The sequence below is a fragment of the Nelumbo nucifera genome, chromosome 2 (assembly GCF_055504915.1).
Source record: "Nelumbo nucifera cultivar China Antique chromosome 2, China Antique-T2T, whole genome shotgun sequence".
Lineage (NCBI taxonomy): Eukaryota > Viridiplantae > Streptophyta > Magnoliopsida > Proteales > Nelumbonaceae > Nelumbo > Nelumbo nucifera.
In genome coordinates this window covers 113,910,656-113,931,598 of record NC_142650.1, presented here as the reverse complement: position 1 = coordinate 113,931,598, position 20,943 = coordinate 113,910,656, and the positions used below count along the sequence as shown (strand labels likewise).

Sequence of the window (20,943 nt, the reverse complement as noted above, 5' to 3'; positions counted from 1 at the left end):
TCACTTATCTGGGTATGTGAGTTTATCGGAGCAAGTATTTCTTAGGTTTCGTTTGCTTGGATAAGTTTGCTTCCAGCGTTCTTGACCTCCTCAATAATAGGTTACTCAGATAAAAGGAGAGATAGGAGGGAGAAATTGTTATTGACGTCCGAGTAAGCAATTTATTCACCTTGAGACCCAGTATAATATCATATAAATATAGGATCATGATCAATTATCCGATTGACCAATTTACCTCCCATGAAATACACAATTGCAACCTTGAGTGAACAAGATTCAAATGTAACCACAATAATGAGTGTACTTTCTAGTTTGAACTCTGGTGGGTTCTCAAATTCCTTCCTTGCTGGGTTGCTGTAGACATGATATTCCCAACTTTTAACTTTGCCCTGTAGAGCGTGTAAAGCAATAGAGCCTAAAGCAAGAATCTTCTTGTTTCTACCTCCTCTCTTCACCACAACCTATCCTATCCATGGTTGTCTTCTCTTTTTCTCTGGTAGCTAGTAGGTCCAGTCCAACTCTACAAATCAACTTATGAAGATCTGATACGAATACTGACTAATATAGAAAGGGAAAACATGCATAGACTTTGATTTCAAAAGCAAAAGCCGATTCTTTTTACCCATTAAAAAAGGGTGGATTCTGCTTGTCTTTTTCTATATATATATATATCCATTCTTACTTAAAAAAGGTATATGAGCAACAGAGCAAGAGGAGCTCTAACTCTTTTCTTTTCTTTTTTTCTTTTGTTAAGGCTCCCTGTGACTCTTATCTATATATGATTATATGTAGTACATGTTATTGGGGTGGGTGGGTTTCAATTCATAACCAGAAAAATGCCATTTTTATAATAAAAATAAAAGAAAGAAAGAAAGATAGAGAGAATATCCATAGATTCAATTCAAAGATTGGTGGTGTGTAGTAGTCAAAGAATACCTAAGCTATGCGTGTGTGTGCACGGGGCTCAAAGGACAGTCACAACATAGCTATAATGGGCCCAACCTCATTTTTTTATGGGTCGGGCCCAGTTCCTTTCTACCTTCCACTATTTAGCATTTACCACTCGTACTTGGCCAGCAGTGAAAGTAAAGAAGGACGGCAATGGATCTGTTAACTTGGTGCCCTTTCTTAGCTAATGGGTACTAGTAAACTGACATGTCCTTTTTTTTCCTACAGTCATGAATCTTCTGAACCGGAGGGCAATTGAAGGCTTGGGTATGGGTAGTACCTAAACTTTAGGCCAACCAAACAAGTCCGATAGTATTCTGGACCTAGACCTCTATCTTCACAAGTAACCTACCATCTATTGTTTCAATGCTCTTTAATCAAGATTCCAGACCAAGCTAATGCAACCTTAAAACTTACCCTTAGTCCAAATTCCAAATATTCCCTGTTATATACAATTATACAAAGATATACTTGAAAGAAGTTGGTTTATTTTTCTTGTGTTTATGGATGAGCAAGTAAAGGTCCGTTTGGTTTATAGTCGGAATTAGAATATCTCAGAATCGGAATCAGAAAGATCTATTTCTTTCCATTGCCTGTTTGATTCAGATTGGAATGGAATGGAATCAGAATTGACTGGAATGGATTTTCATTCCAAGGAGAGGGGGAGGAGATGGCCATTCCACTAGGAATGAGAATGGGTCAATGGGGTTCTCACTTCACCCAATCAAACAGTTGGAGTCAGAAATGACCATTCTGATTCCAATTCCAGACCCTTATTCCCGTAAACCAAACAGATCCTGAGATGTTTTAGTATATTCAACATGTCAAGTTTCGCATGTTATATCGGTCCAATGTTTTCATCAAATTTGCCACTCAGACTGTTATCCAACTCTAGCTTGCAGATTCGGAACTTGTCTTGAACCACATCGGATGATGGAATCTGACTTCACAAACTCGAGGTGTGCAGATTAGGTGGATATATGAATGTATTAAATATATGAATGTGTAAAAATATAAATAAAATTTTAAAGTATACTGTATACATATATTTCAGAATTCATAGGGTCCATTTGGTTCATGGATGGAGTCGGATCGGAATGGTCTATTCCCATAGTCTGTTTGGTTTGGATAGAAATTAAAATCAGCTGGAATAGGATTTCATTCCCAAAGGGGAGAGAATGGCCATTCCCTCAAATGGGAGAATGTCATTCCACTAAGAATGGAAATAGGATTTCGATTCCACACAACCAAACAGTAAGAATCGGAATGCCCTTATCTTGTTTTTTTTTTCCCAAAGTCTGAATAATTCTTGTATTAAAATTTTGCCAAATTATTCACATTTTCTCATTTTTGAGAAATTCATAATTTAGGACATGCTTCTTAAAAGCATGTCAATCAGTGTTTAGAAAACCAGACCGGACCAGTCAGTTGGATTGATTGAGCCGTGACCCGAGAACTTGGCCGGTTCATTCATACCCCAATAACTGCTTTGGTTAAAAAACTGCCTGATTGGTCGATTTAATTGAAAAACCGGTGAACCATTCCCAATTTCATGAAACCACCTGAGTCTTTAACTAATAGAAAGTTTAAAATGTGCTCAACAAGATTCAAACCTTTAACTTGTATTAATTAATGACTCTTTATTGTACATATTACTTTATTATGCATGTATTTAAAGAAAATGTAAATTAAGAGACTCGAACCCTAATCACATTTGCTTTAAAAATTAAGGAACTCACCATCAATACACCATATTTAAGTATATTAAAAGTTGTAAAATGTATTATATATAATATTTATGACTTCTAGCCACATCATCATGGTTCAACCTCCGGATTGACCCCAGTTGAACCTTTGACTCATAAACCTCTCCCCTCTCCCCTTTCCGCTTCTATGCTCGGTCCGGTTCTCAGAACATTAATGTCAATACATGTATAACAATGAATTTCCTAACTATGATTTAACATATAGATGGATCTCATCAACCAATATGGCATCCCTATAGATCACTTGAGGCCTCCCGCCTCCAAGATAGGTAGAGATGGCAATTTAACCTGTCCCCATGGGGCCTACACTGATCGGGGCAAGTTTTTTGACTATTGATTGGGGTTTGGGGCGTATTCGGGGAAAACCCGAATCTCTAGGGTTAAGGACGGGGTGGAGATAGTATTTGTCACCTCGACCTCGTCCTAACTATATATATATTATACTATTCTATATTACATTACATAATGTAAAATAGTTCTAGGTAGGTTTAAAAAAATAAATTAATAAATATGTAAGTAAGAATGACTAGGTTGGGGCGAGGCAGGGCAAAGTCATGGATCTCTGTTCCCTATAGGGACAAAGATGGGGTTAGGATTTTTAGCCCCACTAGGGTTCGGGGTGGGGAATTTGAATTTGAGGTTGAGTACGGGGCAAGCAAAACCCAACCCTTTCCCACCCCATTGCCATTCCTAAAGATATAGGTGCAAGTGGGGCTAAGATCAATCTTAAGAGTTTGGCTTCGGTCAGTGCAAGCCCGTGCTTACACCGTTCGAATAACCTCTTGCAACCTTGCATTGGGAATATCTCCCCAAAAACGAACTCTAATCCTAACTCAGCCTAAGATGTTAGAACCAATGTTTTAAAAACTAACCTAGAGGCCAAACCCTTTTTGCCTCCAGGTTGTGGGTCACTGGTTCGATTGGATGAGTTGAATGATTTACACTGTGCCACATCATATATATATATATATATGTGTGTGTGTGTGTGTGTGTGTGTATGTGTGTGTAAATATATATTTTAATAATAAATAGTGTATAAATATATTTTAAATATGTTATATGTATTATTTTATATTTATAAAAAATATTAAAAATACAATTTGAAGCCAAAAAAGGATTTTTTTCACAAAAATAGTGGGATAGGCGCCTTAAGACGCATAGATCTTGAAAAGTTACTCAAAAAAAAAATCATTCCAATCAAACATCAAAGTGCAAAGTTATGACCTCCAAAAGTTTTACATGCATTAAATATGCAATCCACAACACAGTTACCGGATCCGGTCGAACCAGCTGGGTCGAATGATTCTTGACCATATCAACGGTTTTTGACAGTTTAATAGGTCTTGACTGAACCAGACCCGAAATTCTGGCCAGGTGACGGTTTGAACAATTCGAATGGCCTGGTCAACAGCAGGTTGAAAACATTGGTTAGAACTTAGAACCCCCAACCCAACTCGACCACTTCATGGGTTTAGGTTGATTTGATTTCTTAATTTTGCTGAAATCTTTGTATTTCTCAAAGTCAATGTTTTAAAACAGAGGCATGCACATGCCCCAAATGCATCAACGCCCCCTTTTTGGGGTGCCTCACTTGGAGGTGCGCCTCGAGGCGTACACCTCCCACACGCCTTTTAAAGCATTGCTCAGAGTTTAAGTTTGTTGGTTATGGTGCTTTAGGAGTACCAAATATTAACTTTTTCCTTCAAACTTAAATATGTTGATACATATTGCCCAAGCCTCCACCCTAAAGCTAAGAGTTCAAGTACCAACTTTTAAGGTTTTGCAGTACAAGGTGTACAAAGAACTGGTCCTATAATTATTTGGCTATTCCCTAATTTTTTTTTTCCTTGGTTACTTTCCCCATTGCTCAGAGCTCCTGTATAGACTACGTACAAGTTTTAATTGTAAGTTTGCTACAATACAGCATATAGACCATAAAGACGTATAAACAAAACAAAAGCATCCGGATTGAAAACAAATTGGTTCTCGAAACAAAAAACACATAAAAAATAATATATGTTCTTGTTTGTATATGCGCCTTTTTTTCGCTTCCAAAACTAAGATATAAAATGTGTTCTTAAATTTCTGGTTTAAAAAACCTATTTACATCTAGTGATTGATATCATGTTTCATAATTCATACTGCACTCGGAAACAAAACTCACTTTTTCTTTTTTTTGCTTTTCAAACATAGTTCAAGAAAATGTTTTAATTCTTTTGATGATGTGGCAATTTTAGAAACAAATGAACACAAAAACATTCATGTTGGAGAACACCTAACAAGGGATTGTTTCTTGAAACAAAGCACACTTTTTTTTGCTTCTCAAACATAGTTCAAGAACATGATTCAGTTCTTTTGATGATGTGGCAATTTTAGAAACAAATGAAAACAAAAGCATTCATGTTGGAGAACACCCCCTAGCTTGGGATTGTTTCTTGAAATAAAACTCACTTTTTATATATTTTTTGCTTCTCAACCATAGTTCAAGAACATGTTTCAATTCTTTTAATGATGTAGCGATTTTGGAAACAAATGAAAACAAAAGCATTCATGTTGGAGAACACCCCCTAAACAAATACTAATGACTACCAGTTCCATGTGAAATGACAAGTTACAACTGCAACAAAACTAGAACTCCAGTAGACAACCAGAATCGTTTATGGTAATTGTAAATAACAATACCCTGTAATATCTATCAAAAAAAAATAACAATATCCTTTGATAAATAAACTTTGAAGCTATAACAGGCTTAAAAATGAATCAAACTGTGGCCATCACAGTGGCCATCAATTTGCAGAATGAACTAAATAAAAGCTCACAGGATCTCTCTACGAAACATATAAGTTGTTTAATAGGAACTAACTCATGTAATGCAAGAAGCAAACTACAGTCTCATCGCCTCTCTTTCAGCTCAGGATCCCTGAAATAGTGAAATCACGACTCAATGAGGGTAAGATGCAAAAAAGATAACTTGGGGGAAAATTAGTGCATGGAGTTGGCTCAAACCTGTGGATGTGATCGAGAATGAGAAGCCTTGGACCAGGAGGGATTTTCACATCTCTGAGAGCACTGAAACAGATAAAGACCTCTTAGAACAATCTTATCTTTTTCTCTTTATAGTTTGAAATATAAACTATCAATGACTGCTGAAAGGAGCTGATAGGATATACACTCAAAGAAAATCTTCAACTACTTGCCTATCTGTAAGCAAAGGTAATGTGCTGTCTGTCAACAATCCTTTCTTGAAATTCTTCTCATAACTCTGAAGGCCAAGAGTTATGAGCATGGATCTTGTCTTGTTATAGAATGCATCTTCAGCTGGTGGCTGGGAGAACTTCTGCCCTAGCTGCAGAAACCCAACAATTTCTTTCAGCATGGATAGTTTCTTGGAATTCTCAGTTAGCTTAGGTGACACCAGAAGAGAAAATCATTAGTATCATAAAACAAGTTAAGCTCTCCACATGTAACGCAAGTAATGTGGAGATCTAATGACCTATTTTCTTGAATATACAGTTAATCAAACTTATCCACAAATACAAGTTAGAGCTAAAGGGTAGAGTACCAGTTTTTAAAGAGGTGGGAGATGGAAAAACACTACAGATGACAGGAATCATAGGGGTGCAATATCTAGGAGGATGATTTCTCTTTCAAACATATGGCTAGGCTTCCCCAATCAGAAAAACAAAGGCTAAATAAATTTTAGTTCTAAATAGAATATATCTAGTGTAACATCGGTCCCATTATATCTCTAAATCTATGTTGTTTTCTAACTCAAGTTAAAACTTTAGTTTGAATCCTTCAATTACAAATAAAATCTAATTTAATTTCCTAGCTCAAGTGTAAAACCCATCCCAAAGGCTACTAACACTTATTTAATCACAAATGAAATCTAATTTAGGATACTTAAATCATATAAAAACCTAGCCAAAATGCTTCAAGACTTATCATGTAGATATTACATCCTAAACAAAATAGTTAGAATGATCTGGTTCCCACTCTTCTAGATAAAATCCATAGTTTAATCATAAACGGAACCTAATTTAGTTTCCTAAATCAAATAAAAAACTAGTCTAAATGTTTCAAGATCCACCGATTGCAGATCACAAACAAAATATGCATGTATAACTGCAGATCCCAAACAAAATTTGCTAGTGATCAATTAAACACATACGCCTGCAGTTGCACACACACCCTGCTTTAAGGGTGTTCCTTAAATGCGATGCAACTTTTTTAAGTTGAACATGTTTGACACTAGAAAACATTCGCATGAGTCAAGTCATTTTAGGGATTAGGTTGGTTTACCTCAGGCTGTCTAGCTCAAACTTTTCCTCAGGTTAGGTTGGGTCTCAAGCAGTAGTACAACTGCAAAGATTGGGCCTGGTTCTCCCTTAGCCCAACAAACAACCCAACTAGGTTGAGTTGCACAGAAAATCTGTTAGCACAGGGAAGCTAAGGGAGTCCAGACCTGTGGTTGGGCATACAAGCAGTAGCCACATAGGTAGTTATTCCCCAGCTGTTCACTGTAACCGAATTTAACATCAAGGTTGTTATGGTTGTATGGGGTATAAAACTATAAATAGTTGTATGAATGGATGAAGGAACAAAGGAATTACATTTCTAGAAGCTGGTCGAAAGAACCCGAAGTTAGGTAGGTTCCTAACATTTTTGGTATCAGAGCAGTCGAGAATGACACTGGTGGAAGTAGAGTTGACTAGTTGGAGCCTTGGAGGTGGAGCTCCATCCTGTGACAGGACATCTGTGAAACCAAAGAAACCCTAATGGCAATGGCACTCCGTCTGGATCAATTTCCTCACATGCCTCAGGGTGCAACCAGAGAAGGTGATCAGGAAGGAGTCAGCCATAGAAGCAGTTGCTGCAGTGGCTCTTGGTCATAAGAGCACCAAGCTTGAATTTCTGATTTATCCTGAGCCAGGACCAATTTTTCCTTTTAAGCAACTTTCTTGGGCTGAAATGCAAGCCTGAGAAGAGAAAGGTCTCTGTTATAACTGTGAGGAAAGATTTGAGCCAGGCCACCATTGCAAGACCCACCAAGTATTATTGCTGCAGACAGATGGCCCCAAGGGTGATGATTTAGAGGGGACTCTGCCAGATCAAGAGTGGGGTCAGTTTAATGGTGAAACTCCAGAAATAATGTTACAAGCGCTTACTTGTCTAGCAGTGACAACACACTTAATTTCATTACATGTTTTCTAGCTAAGCAGCTTGGTTTACCAGTTCACCGTTCATGTTGCTAATGGGAGCAACCCCAAGTGTGATGGCATTGGCACTGAAGTATTGTTGGAAATCCAAACCCACCATTTGTGGTGGACTTATATCCCCAGGACTTCAATGGGGCAGATGTGGTTCTTGGAATCTGATGAGAGCAGATTTGGCCCTCCACTAACATCATGACACATGGCATATCAGAACAGCTGGACTACATCCCAGCATCACCTAGGCAACAACTTGCCTTAGCCAAAATGGGGTCCCAGCTGGTGACCTGCCTCTGCCACCGACCTGGCGACCTACCTTTCTAGAAGCTTGTTGTCTCCGAACCTTTCGGGATCACGCCGCGTAACCGTAGGCCTTATCCTCATCCCGCTCGAATCGGAGGGAAACGGTAAGCCTTATTAACTAGCGCGTTATCCTCCTTCCAAAGCGGAACGGACCCCTACGTTGTGGGCCGAGGATTCCGCGAGAGTTTCGCAATACCCATGGCAGCCCAATAAGGACGTCAGCCCCTGAGACCCAGGTAGATGCGCAATTTAGTTCTCGCAGCTCTCCAGCTCTCTCACATTTAGTTATCTTAAAATCTCTGATTCGCTAACTTAAGCATCGGAGTGCCCACCCCGGGCAAAGCAACCCAAGCACTCTGACACTACTTCCTTGCAGGTCGCATCAGAGCCACCTCTCCAGCTCGTCACCATTTAGCTAGGCATCAGAGCCACCTCTCCAGCTCGTCACCATTCAGCTAGACATCAGAGACACTTCTCCAGCTCGTCACCATTCATCTAGGCATCAGAGCCACCTCTCCAGCTCGTCACCATTTAACTAGGCATCAGAGCCACCTCTCCAGCTCGTCACCACTCAATTAGGCATCAGAGCCACCTCTCCAACTCGTCACCATTTAGCTAGACATCAGAGCCACCTCTCCAACTCGTCACCATTTAGTTAGGCATTAGAGCCACCTCTCCAGCTCGTTAGCATTCAGCTAGGCATTAGAGCCACCTCTCCAGCTCGTCAGCATTCAGCTAGGCGTCCAAGCCACCTTCCAAGTAGGAACCATTCAGCTAGGCATCCAAGCCACATTCCAAGTAGGGATTATTCAACCAGGCATCCGAGTCACCTGCCAGCCGGAAGCTGCCGAAATGTGCATCATCAATTGGCGTCGTCTATGGGAAACGCTACAAAAGGCTATGTTCTCACCCGATTCTCTGAGCCTCAAGTAATAACATCTTCAAGCAACAACAACAGTGCTTGATCGAAAGAACCCCCTAGGGGGGGCAAAAGCAAAATGATTAGCCTAAACGAGTTCTCGCAATCTTGCCCGGATAGAATCTCCCTAACTGTGAGGCCACCCTCATATGTCGAGCTCTACGTGCTCTCTACAAGAGTTGACGGCCAACAGAATGTGAGGCCACCCCACAGGTCGAGCCCTCCGTGGTTCCCGTGGGAGTTGATAGCCAACAAACTGTGAGGTCGCACTACAAATCGAGTGCTCCATGCTTTACGTGGGAGTTGATGGCCAACAGGTTGTGGAGCCGCCCTCACAGGTCAGTCCTGCCGAGGTGACGAGGTGTCTATAGGCCGAGGTGCTAAGAGCAAAACTAGACTGTCAAAATTCCGATGACCTGGAGACCTGCCTCCTAACTAGCGACCTGCTTCCGTCGGCCTAGCAACCCACTTCCACCGACCAAGCGATTTGCCTCTGCCGCCGAGATGGTGACCTACCTCTGCCGACCTAGCAACACACGTAATCAGCCCAAACGAGCCTTGTCAGCCCTGTTCGCGAGGTCCCCCTACAGGTCGAGCCCCTCGTGGCTCCCGTGGAGTCGGCAGCCAACGGACTGCAATCGCCCTTGCGGGTTGAGCCTTTCAAGGTTCCCATGTGAGCTGGCAACCTGCAGTTAGTAAAGTTGTCCCCGCTGGTTGAGCTCCTTGTGGCTTATTGTAGGAGTAGATGAACAGCACCTTAGAGGACTGACATAGTGCAACCATGACACCAAGCCGCTATTTAAATTCCAACATCGACGCACATATCGCAAGGGGAAGCCAAATCGCTTTCGGCATCAAGGACCCCTAAGCTGACCTCGAAATATGTTGGTAACAGGCCAAAGGACCAACGACGAAGCACGAATCTACTCCCTTCGCTGAGCTGATCTCAGCTCGGGAGTGGGGGGCAATTGATGAGGGCAGATTTGGCCCTCCATTGACATCATGACACATGGCATATCAGAACAGCTGGACTACATCCCAGCATCACCTCTCCCAACTGGCAACCTGGCGACCTACTTCTGCTGTCGATCTGGCGACCTGGCGATCTGCCTCTGTCGCCGACCTGGTGACCTACCTCTCTAGAAGCTTGCCAGTTGTCTCTGAACCTTTCGGGATCACGCCGCGTAACCGTAGGCCTTATCCTCATCCCGCCCGAATCGGAGGGAAACGGTAAGCCTTATTAATTGGCACGTTATCCTCCTTCCAAAGCGGAACAGACCCCTACGTCGTGGGCCGAGGATTCCGAGAGAGTTTCGCAATACCCATGACAGCCCAACTATATAAGGGCATCAGCCCCTGAGACCCAGGTAGATGCGCAATTTAGTTATCGCAGCTCTCTAGCTCTCTCACATTTAGCTATCTTAAAATCTCTTATTCGCTAACTTAAGCATCAGAGTGCCCACCCCGGGTAAAGCAACCTGGGCACTCTGACACTGTTTCCTTGCAGGTCGCATCAGAGCCACCTCTCCTGCTCGTCACCATTTAGCTAGGCATCAAAACCACCTCTCCACCTCGTCACCACTCAGCTAGACATCAGAGCCACTTCTCCAGCTCGTCACCATTCAGCTAGACATCAGAGCCACCTCTCCAGCTCGTCACCATTTAGCTAGACATCAGAGCCACCTCTCCAGCTCGTCACCATTTAGCTAGGCATTAGAGCCACCTCTCCAGCTCGTCACCATTCAACTAGGCATCAGAGCCACCTCTCCAACTCGTCACCATTCAGCTAGGTGTCCAAGCCACCTTCCAGGTAGGAACCATTCAGCTAGGCATCCAAGCCACATTCCAGGTAGGGATTATTTAGCCAAGCATCCGAGTCACCTGCCAATCGGGAGCTGCCGAAATGTGCATCATCAAAATCTAGTGGCTATAGAAACTTGGGGTTGTACTGTGTCATTGGGCCTACCTAACCATGGATTTCCAAGCACTCAAGGCTTCAAGCTCAGTCCACTATGTATGGAAGTATACCACCAGTCAGTCGAGTATACAAGTGACAACTAGGTCAGCAAGAGCCACATCAGCAAGGTTGTTGGGTAGTTGTTTCTTAGCTGTTCACTGTAACTGAATATAACTCTCTACATTCTAGACGCTGGTTCCCTCGAAGGAACCCTAAGTTAGGCAGGTCCCTAACAAAATCTTTGGTGGCAAAAGGTTAAGTTTTATAACCTTCATTCTTGGTCAGTAAAAAGCAGATTCCATAGAGTGGTATTACGCTACTCTTATCCCCTTTTTTCTCCTCTTCTTCCTTTTTTTCTACTACTGAGCATCTGAAAAAATTGCATTAAAGGACAAGCTAGACGATATATTCTCTTTGCAAGCTATGCTAAACCATTAACCTAAGTATCGACAAGTTCACCCTCAACCAAAAGAGATTCTCTTTCAACAGCTGTTGATGCAACTAATTTAGATATTAACCCACCAATATTATCACCCAACTTATAGGTTCCCCATCCATCATTTTTTTATCAGCAAAGAAACTTAATTTATTAATTTAGAAAAAGATTACAAGTGCTAGCTACTCTGTAGTCTAGAGTATAACAGTATGCAATTTGCCCCAGATTATAAGGACCATCATCTCTCTGTTTTGCTACAATCAGCTACAAATTTTCCCAAAATAAAGTAGACCTGTCAACTCCGTGTTTTTCTAGAGCACTTGCCAATCCATTTACTGTCCTTTTAACCCAACCAAATTTAGAGTTGAGACTCTTTACAAGACAGCCAATCTCCCTGAATGTGAATCTATATTTCCAAGGTGCTGAGTTAACTTTCTTAGCCCAAGAGATGACCAATAGTGAGTCCCCTTATACTTCCAGCTGTCTAGCTTCTAATTGTACTGCTAATTTCAAGCCTTATAAGAGCAACAGAATTTCTGCCTGAACTGAGTCTCCATACCCAATTGGTCCTGAGAACAAATCCACAACTTCTCCATCATGACTTCTAAAGACTCCCCCTATACCTGCCCTCCCTGGGTTTCCAAAAGAGCTACCATCAAAGTTCAGCTTCAATTTATTTAGTTCTGGAGGTTTCCTATCCATCTTGATAGTTTCTTTATGAGTATCCAATTGTCCCACTTCCTTCCATTTCCTTATTAGGCTAACAGTAATGTTACAGGTCTCCAACTATAGAAGAGTCCAATAATTTGAGCAGGCAGGTGGGCCCATCTAGTTGGTCACAAAGTCTGTTGGCTAGTGTGCAGTTAATTAATGCTAAGTTTGAAGTGTATGACACATGTTCTTTCCGGTAAGAAAGACAGGTTTATTGGGACAAGGATCTCTTAGAGTCGGTAATAAATTGGTTGCTACTTTGTAGGGTTGTGTAATTGTGGAGTTTGGATGTAACTAGCCATTTAATTAAAACCCGTTTGATTAATTGAAAACAACAATGAGATTTTCTATCCCAACTACATACTTTTTTTATATATTTGGAGGTCCTGGGACCCCTTGAAGCATCCAATCTTGTTGCATGCAATCCAGGCGCATAACAAATGGTAGTAGAGCCTGCATTCTTGGCTTGTTGTTGATAAGTGATAACCCATCTTTGCATCCGATCAAATGCAAAACTGACCACCATCTTCCATATCTTTCTCCTCCATCTCTGGATTCCACCTCACCACCATTCATTTTTCTCGTCCACCAAAAAAAAAATTGAGCAGGGCATTATACGGCTTGAAGTTGCAATGGACTCCTTGAGGATCAAACAAGAGCAAATGATGAAGGAAATGCAGAGGGTATTCTCACTCACATATGAAGGCACATTTTGATCTTCTAGCTGAAAAGATGGGTCATCTTTCTACAAGTAGGTCCATCCATCAAATCTAAGAATGCAGGTCCAACCAAACTAATCAGACAATGCCAACAGGGCCGCCAATTGTAGAGAAAGATGAGCTAATCATGGAGGAAAATAGGCTGATTAAAGGGAAGGAAGAAGAAGATTCAAAGCCCAAGAATCCAAACTGCAAGCCTAGCATGAAGCCTATTAAGGATGATGAACTGATGAGGAGGAAGATTTAAAGGCTAAAATAAAGAAGTTTCACAGCCTGAAGATCCAAGCCACAAGCCTAGGAAATCCAAGATGAAGAGAAAAATCAATGGAGCTGTGAAATATATGAGCCCACATCTAATTGTCCTCTACCCATGGTTGTTACATCTATGTACATTAGCCTTGAAGGCAAGGTTCATCTTATGGGGGAAGGAATGTTACAGCTTATGGGTCTCCAAATTTAGAAGTATCAAATAATTTGGGCAGGTAGGTGGGCCCGTCTAGTTGGTTAGGTGCAGTTTTGCTAAGTTAGAAGTGTAAGGGACAATGGGTTTATTGGGATATGGGTCTCTTAGAGTCAGTTACTAATTGGTTGCTACTTTGTAGCAAGGTTCAAAATATCAACACATATCGGGCCATATTGGGAGCTTCCCAATACACCCCTACAGAGGGTGTATAGGGGTTTCAACTGGTTCGGGGGGTGGACAGACCTCAAACCAGCCCCTCTGAACCAGATTTAAAAAAAAAATAAAAAAATAAAAAAAAAGCTATCAACACTGTCCATTATGCCTCTACCGGTGTATCGAGCGTATTGATATTTTGAACCTTGCTTTGTAGGGTTGTGGAGTTTGGGTGTAACTAGATATTTGGTTAATGAAAACAACAACAAGATATTCTACCCCAACTATACTACATATGTTTTTTATGTATTTCGAGGTCCTGGGATCCCTTGAAGCATTGCATCTTATTATGTGCGATCCAAGCACAAACAGGTTAGCATTAGAAAACATAAGAGAGATTCTCTTTGGATAATTCTATTTTAAGCAATCTAAGCTATCGATCACTGATCAGGTTTCCTAGATTCACTTGCATCACATGAAGAATTTAGGACAATGCTTTGCAGATTACGATAATCCTCCCACTTTTTTCCTACAGTACTAACCAAACACCAATAACAATATGATGAAAATAGATGTGTGTGTGTGGGTGTGTGTGTGTGTGTATGAGAGAGAGAGACCAATCAATACAAGCAAGCTATACAGAAGGTAAATGCACTGCTGTCCTCTCTTTACCCTTCAATTTTGTTAGCCTTACTTGCTTTTCTAGTTAGAACAGTTACCTTGTTTTCAATCCCTATTGTCTAGTCCATGTGCCTGTTATGTTTAATCAAGTAAGAATAAGTGTCCAGATTAGTGCCTCAGAAATTTCAGGAAAAAAGGGCAACTTCAAGTACCACTGTTCCAATAAAAAAGACAAAAGGAAATAAAAAACTTTCTACTCTCTAGTACCATTGGTATCTCTATCAAAACATTTACAAACAACGTTAAAGAGTGACTCTTTCTCAGGTGCATAAAAACAGGAAAGAAGGCCATACCCACCTACTTGATAAAAAACAATTCAATCAAGTATCACCGAGCTTATCCATTGGTTAATTCTAGTTTAATTTCGGGACAAGGCACATTTAAGTATGCAATTTTTTTTATAGATGGCACATTTAAGTATGCATTGAACACAGATTAGTGAAATGGAGGCTTCCTCCCTGAAACGGGCAGAATAAAATTAAATTTTAATAGGTGCAGCCAAGGCAACCTGGATGCATATGGAAAAGGAGGGGCATGAGATGACAGAGGCAGTAGGATATGCTAACTCATTGAGGACTGAACTTTTGACTGTAATTCAAGGACTAAAGTTAGCAGCTATAAATAATTGGAGAAATCTGATCATAAAGGGGGATTGCCAAGTTGTCATCCATTGGTTGTGTACAGAAGAGATCCCTTGGATTTTCCAGTTTCTTGTTAAAGAAGCAAAAGAAATAGGAAGAATCCTGAACTGCTCATTCAGATGGGTTCAAAGGATTGCCAATTGCCTGGCTATGAACAATATAGAAAAAATTGCGGTGACAAGACAGAGTCTTCATTGGGAATTCCTGGACCTGGGAGTGCTTATAAAATTGTAGACAGAAACTTTTACATGTATGGCCAGCTATTAGATGATTGTAATTTTATTTGGATAGCAAGGTTTTTCTTGCCGATGAATGTAAGTACATTCTGTTGATTATGGAAAACATGAATAAGTAGGTAATCTTGTGGTTTGGCATATAAGAGAGAAAGTGCATAACTCCTTTCCTCTCCCATAATAAATGTCAATGCCCATTGCAAGCACTAGATGAATTTGTTCTTCATTGAATCATAAATATCAAAAGAGTTCTCATAAAATATTGTACGTCTGTACATCGGAACACATGGGCTTCAACCCATGAAGCCCCAAAAATGTTACTGCACAGATTAGCAACCAACTGGATTGAGGACCAACCACTCTCCCTTTGATTTTACAAATGACTTGGAGAAACACCAGCTCTGTTATCATTCACACAAACAAACAGAGATAGGGAGGGGGGATAGATATGGAACTCGGTGCCACTTCAGAGTCCCTTACGATAATTGGATATAGAGCTGTAATCAAGTTGAACTAGGAGGTTTCAGATTTAATCCAAGTCCAACTTATTATGCCTAAAATGAAGAAAAAAAAATAACAAGTTTTTAGAAAAATATATATCTTATGGTGGGGTTAAGATAAATATCCCAGGTTTTACCCCCTCAATGGCTTCCATATCCTTCCCAGGCCTTACCTTAGCCAACTCCTTCCCTCGCCTATTCAGCCTTACCTTAAATCAAGAAGCTTCCATATCCCAGGTTTTACCCCCCCCCCTTTCAATTGGAATCTAACTCTTAGGAGACCACTAAGGGACCTGGAACTTAGTGAAATTACTAGCTTCTTGCACACCCTGAGAGAGGTATACCTCTCCCAAAATTCCCCTGACCTTTGTGTGTGGACCCTTCACCCTTCTGGTAAGTTTTCAACCAAATCTTGCTTCAAGGCTTTAGTTAGGGAAGAACAAACTACTGGTCAGTACCCCTACAAGAGAATTTGGTGTGCTCATATCCCTTCCAGGGTCTGTTTTTTTGTGTGGGAGGCCAGCTTAAAGAAAAATCAACGCTTATGATCTTCAGAAAAAGAACCATGGAAGGTCTTATCTATCTCCTCATGTCTGTTGTTTCTGCCTTAAAGCCGGGGAATCTACCAACCACATCCTGATTCACTGTGAGGAAACTAGAAAATTTTGGAACGTTTTTCTAATATTATTTGAAAACGGTTGGGTTTTCCCAGAAAATGTGGTTGAATGCTTAGGGCAATGGTCAGGAAGAGGATTAAGCAAAAGAGGGATAACTTTATGGCAATCTGTTGCACATGCTATTTTCTGGAGCATTTGGGAAGAGAGAAACAACCGGGTGTTTACCAACAGAACAAAAATCTATGAGGAGCTGATTTCTCTAATCTGTTACAGATGCTTCCTGTGGACTTCCAGCTCAATTTATTTCAGAGGTGACATATTTGATGACCTCCAAAGAAACGCCATAAATTTTCTTCACTCTAATCACATACACCTCAACACTTCCTGCAGTTTCAGATCTGAGGAGGAAGGGGAGACGACCTTGTACTTTGATGGAGTGCTTTTAGAAACCCAGGTGCAGCCTCCTCAACAAAGGCCGAAGTCATGGCAGTTTTAACCGGCATCAGGATTGCAGAAGACATGGGTTTATTAAACCTTACCATTAAAGGAGATTCAGCCAACACCATCAATTGGTTTCTAATCCTGACAGTGTCGTTGGGCCTTAGCTCACTACCTGGCTGAAGCGAGAGACATCCTCTCCTCCTTGAGTGCTCACGTGGTCTGGATTCCGAGGGAGCTAAACTCTGAAGCTGACAGACTAGCTAAATCTGGCGCTTACAGGGATTACTTATTTAGTGATAGTTTTCTGCTTATGTAACTTTTTGAGTGTCTACTCTTTTTATCGAATAAAGTTAACCTTTTTTTCAAAAAAAATATAAATATAAAATATTCAATTTATTAGTTATATACGTTATATGATTGTATATAAAATAATAATATTTAATCAGACTCAAATTTTAACCAGATCGGATGTCAAATTGAGCATCAGACTTTCGGAACTTGTTGACAGACCTAGTTGAATCTACCATCACATGATTGGACAAGACCAACAATTTATAAAAATGTAAATATAACCAGCAAATGATTAAGAGTTAAGTTTTTATCTTAAGGATTTCAATTTCTTAGAACAAGGATAACATTAATCAATGATATGAAGAAAAGAAGAGTTTAAGAATTTCAGCAATGTTAGATTCTGTCAGCACTAACAGATTGCTTCACAATAAGGGATGGATATAGAAATGAAACTTAAATGCAAACAAATGCCAATCTTTTTCTGACAATTATATAAAAGGGAAGTAAAAGAATATGTTTCAGAAGTTACACATTCCTTCCATTAATACATTACCTTGAAAAGACCACCTTGAACAAGTGCAAAGAAAACCCCCGATGTGATTGCATTTGCTGCCTGATTTGGGCCCCCCATGCCGCTGACCAGTGAAAACATGGCTCCAGAACCAAAAGCAGCCACCATGCTGCAAGAAGAATCCTTAGCACTCACCTTGTAATTTAAATTCATGAATTGATAACAGAGAATATAATAAACCAACCAAATAATTTTGAGGAGTTAATTTGGGATCAAACCCAGTGCTGGATGGCTACAACACCAACCACCATCCAATTGAACTTTGCATCTTGTATTCCTTTGTAGGAAAACTTTACTTCTGCATTAACATTCAAATTATAAACAACTTATACACAGAACTGGACGATTTTGTTCTACAATATTTCATATATTAGGGTTTTTACAGTGACATCCTTCCAAGTATATCTCTGTCATCAGGACTGCTTCCACACTAAATTAAGTAAACGATAATTTCAGATTTTGCTTGTATAGTAGCTGTCTAGCTGAAGATTGCTGGTCGTCCAATATATTGCCCTCTTCCTCTCTCATCTTGACCAAAATGTTGGTCAAGATGCATATAAGATGGTACTCATTTGCTTCTCACTCTCTTTGCCCACCAATACTAAATTTCTTTTAGAAAACAATACTAGAATTTTGTTCTATTCTGTCAATGAACAAGATCCAAGAACGTCTTCAGTGGAATTACATTTGATGATTAAATTTCCGGCCAGGTTTTTCTCTTGTTGCCTAACCAATATGAATTTTTCCTCCTTATGAATGGATCCAGTAGGCATATTCTTGGGCTGCAAGCTCATTATATATAATGTGTTACTAGTGGTACAAAGTACAATACAAATTACTTGACAACCTTCTATCCGTTCTAAAATTGAAGTCCCAGTACATCTCTGTAATTGAAAATTTAAAGTAACACAAAAGAAAAAAAAAAATTGATTACAAACCGTAGTAAAATATAACATAAATCCAAACAAATGAAAATTGAGTAGGAAATTTAAAAATAAAAACAAAAGAATAATCACCCAGAAAATTTAGTTGGACTTACCTAGTCTGAACATCCTCTTTCCCTCTAAGTCTTTTCATGACGCAAGATATGCCGGCATTGACACCGGTCATGACTGCAAAGTTACGGGCTTGCACCAAGGGGCCTCCAGAAAGAGCCTGTGGTAAAAGCAAGCAATTATAATCAGAAGCAGTCAAAATTGACAATATCGTTAGGTCCCTCTCTTAAGAGTGATTAATTAGTTAAGTGCAAGTTAATTACAATTAGATAGTACACATTCATGCCGAGACTACGCCTGAGACGGGTTGCATAAATAAGAATGAACAGAACACCGAAAGGCATCAAATAATCCAGAGTGTTTAACCCCTCCCCACTCTTCCAACCGTAAGTCAAAAGTTCAGTCCATATTTATCATATTTCTGGAAAATTTAGATATCAACGAGGAAGATAATCACCCAATTTCCCACAAACACAAGGATTAGCATTATGAAACCCATGACCTAACAATTTAGAACTGTACCAACGTAAATAAATTGAATATGACCTGGCAATCCAAACAAACTCGTCAAAATGACACAAAAAAATAGCAACAGAAAAACCAGGCACACCTCTTATCGAAACAAAACCTAGTGTTATCCAATCCAAAGACCAAACAAACCCCGGTCTCAGAGTGAGCTCCAACTCCCTTCATTGTGTATTTACCGGGAGGATAATTTTCAAGAAATTAATTAAAACACTAAAAAGAAATGATAAACAGATGAAAGAAGGGGTTGGGACCTGGGCTTGCTTGAGGGAAGCCATGGCTTGAGGGTTGAGAGGAGCTTGAGGAGGAGTGGGAAACGAAGAAGAGATATCGTTGGTGAGGGTACCCATGAAGGCACCAATAGCAGCCCCTTGAACTGCGCTGGTAGCGGTGACAACGGCGGCCTCCACCGGCAAAGACTGTTTAGAAAGCCAAGAGCGGAACCCAACCTCCAAGTCCCTGAATCGGGCCTGCAGTTGGACTATCGGGTTCTGAGGAGGCATTCCCTTAGACACCTCCACCACTCCCTGTCTCCCATCCATGCTGCTTCTTCTTCTTCTTTTTCTTCTGCTTCAGCTGTGGTCTTATAATTACTATCAGTAATCCGAGAAGAAACTATCGCCGTTGCTCCTCAGCTGCTGCTGCTGCTTCTTCTTCGGGTTAAATAAGAGCGAGAGACGCGGATAACAAAATAACAAATATTTAGAAAGGGTTTTAATACATACTCTTGGGTTGGAAAATGAAAATCCCTCCAAGCGAAATTACCAGAAAGGGTACAACTAATATGAAAATTGACTTCGGAGGCAGAATTGTGAGTCGCGTTATCTTTTCACCGATCACTATTCTGGTTAAATAGGTCGGCTTTGGTTTCGGACAGGGTGGACCAGTTCCGAGACCACAACCAAAACAATTATTAATCGATCATACTTGACAACCTTAATATAAATCATTTTCCCAGTTTTTTTGGTAATGAAAATTTTACCTATAAAATTTTATTATGTGTTTGATTTTGTGGGTATTATAGATGGGTATTTATTGTTTTAAATGTTTATTTGAAAAATTTTACTTTAAAAGTTTTTTGTTTGTGTTATTTGGTTGGGTATTACTTTAAACATTTTTTATTTTTCATCTTAGACTAACACCCCATAAAGTACGCCACATAAGTATTTTATTTCAAGAAACATTTGGGTGTTGGGGGAAACAAGAATTTGACATTTTTCCAAATGCCTCGTGCACATAAATCTAAGCGTTTATGTTGTTTAATATTTATTTGATAAATACTGAAACCAAATAGTGGTTTCATGCACAACAAATGCCAACGCCTATGTGGCATTGGTGTAGTGGTATTTTTTCAATAAACACCCACGGAACCAACATAGTCATAAATTGTTTACATGTTAGTAAAACAAATATTTTTTAAACTAAAATTATAGTATATGTTAGGGAAAATTATAGTTTGAACCGACTCAGAATTTAAAATTAGATTGCAAGTTGGTTTAGAAACCAACAAAACTCTAGCATCCAGCTCTACATTTCGAATTATAAACACCCCACCATGTCATCATAGGCTTATGTGGCTATTACCAACATGGGAGTCATAATCTATGTTGGACACAACTGAAATTGCCCTTAATGTTGGGTGATTTGAAAATAAACAAGAAGGATTTTCAATTTCTCTCCCAATCCCTTTGTTTCTCGATCTCCCTTCCACTCTCTCACTCTCGTAGTCGTTTCCTTCCTCTGTCTCTCCCACTATCTCAACTTCGGTTTGCAACTAAACCAAAACCTCTCTCTCTCTCTCTCTCTCTCTATGTGTGTGTGTGTGAGTGTGTGCGTGCCAATCTATTGTTCTCTCTCAAT

General features: G+C 40.1%; 1 protein-coding gene across 1 annotated transcript; it reads right to left on the bottom strand.

Moving 5' to 3' along the window:
* Positions 1 to 5,306: 5,306 nt before the first annotated feature.
* On the bottom strand, positions 5,307 to 19,769 carry LOC104611181 (Mitochondrial import inner membrane translocase subunit Tim17/Tim22/Tim23 family protein). Its single transcript, XM_010278138.3, has 6 exons — positions 19,338 to 19,769; positions 18,603 to 18,718; positions 17,546 to 17,672; positions 5,912 to 6,060; positions 5,721 to 5,783; positions 5,307 to 5,634 (listed from the first exon to the last, which is right to left on the bottom strand). Exons 1-6 carry the CDS (start codon positions 19,623 to 19,625, stop codon positions 5,607 to 5,609), a joined length of 771 nt encoding a protein of 256 aa, XP_010276440.1. The 5' UTR covers positions 19,626 to 19,769; the 3' UTR covers positions 5,307 to 5,606.
* Between the last annotated feature and the right edge of the window lie 1,174 nt (positions 19,770 to 20,943).

What these genes read in the sequence shown, in the direction of transcription:
- LOC104611181 (XM_010278138.3), bottom strand. Translation starts at nt 19,625, where the DNA reads ATGGATGGGAGACAGGGAGTGGTGGAGGTGTCTAAGGGAATGCCTCCT. An exon ending in AAAGAGGATGTTCAGACTAG is followed by an intron (nt 17,673 to 18,602) that starts GTAAGTCCAACT and finishes TTCTTCTTGCAG; the next exon opens with CATGGTGGCTGCTTTTGGTT. An exon ending in TTACCTTTGCTTACAGATAG is followed by an intron (nt 5,784 to 5,911) that starts GCAAGTAGTTGA and finishes TATCTGTTTCAG; the next exon opens with TGCTCTCAGAGATGTGAAAA.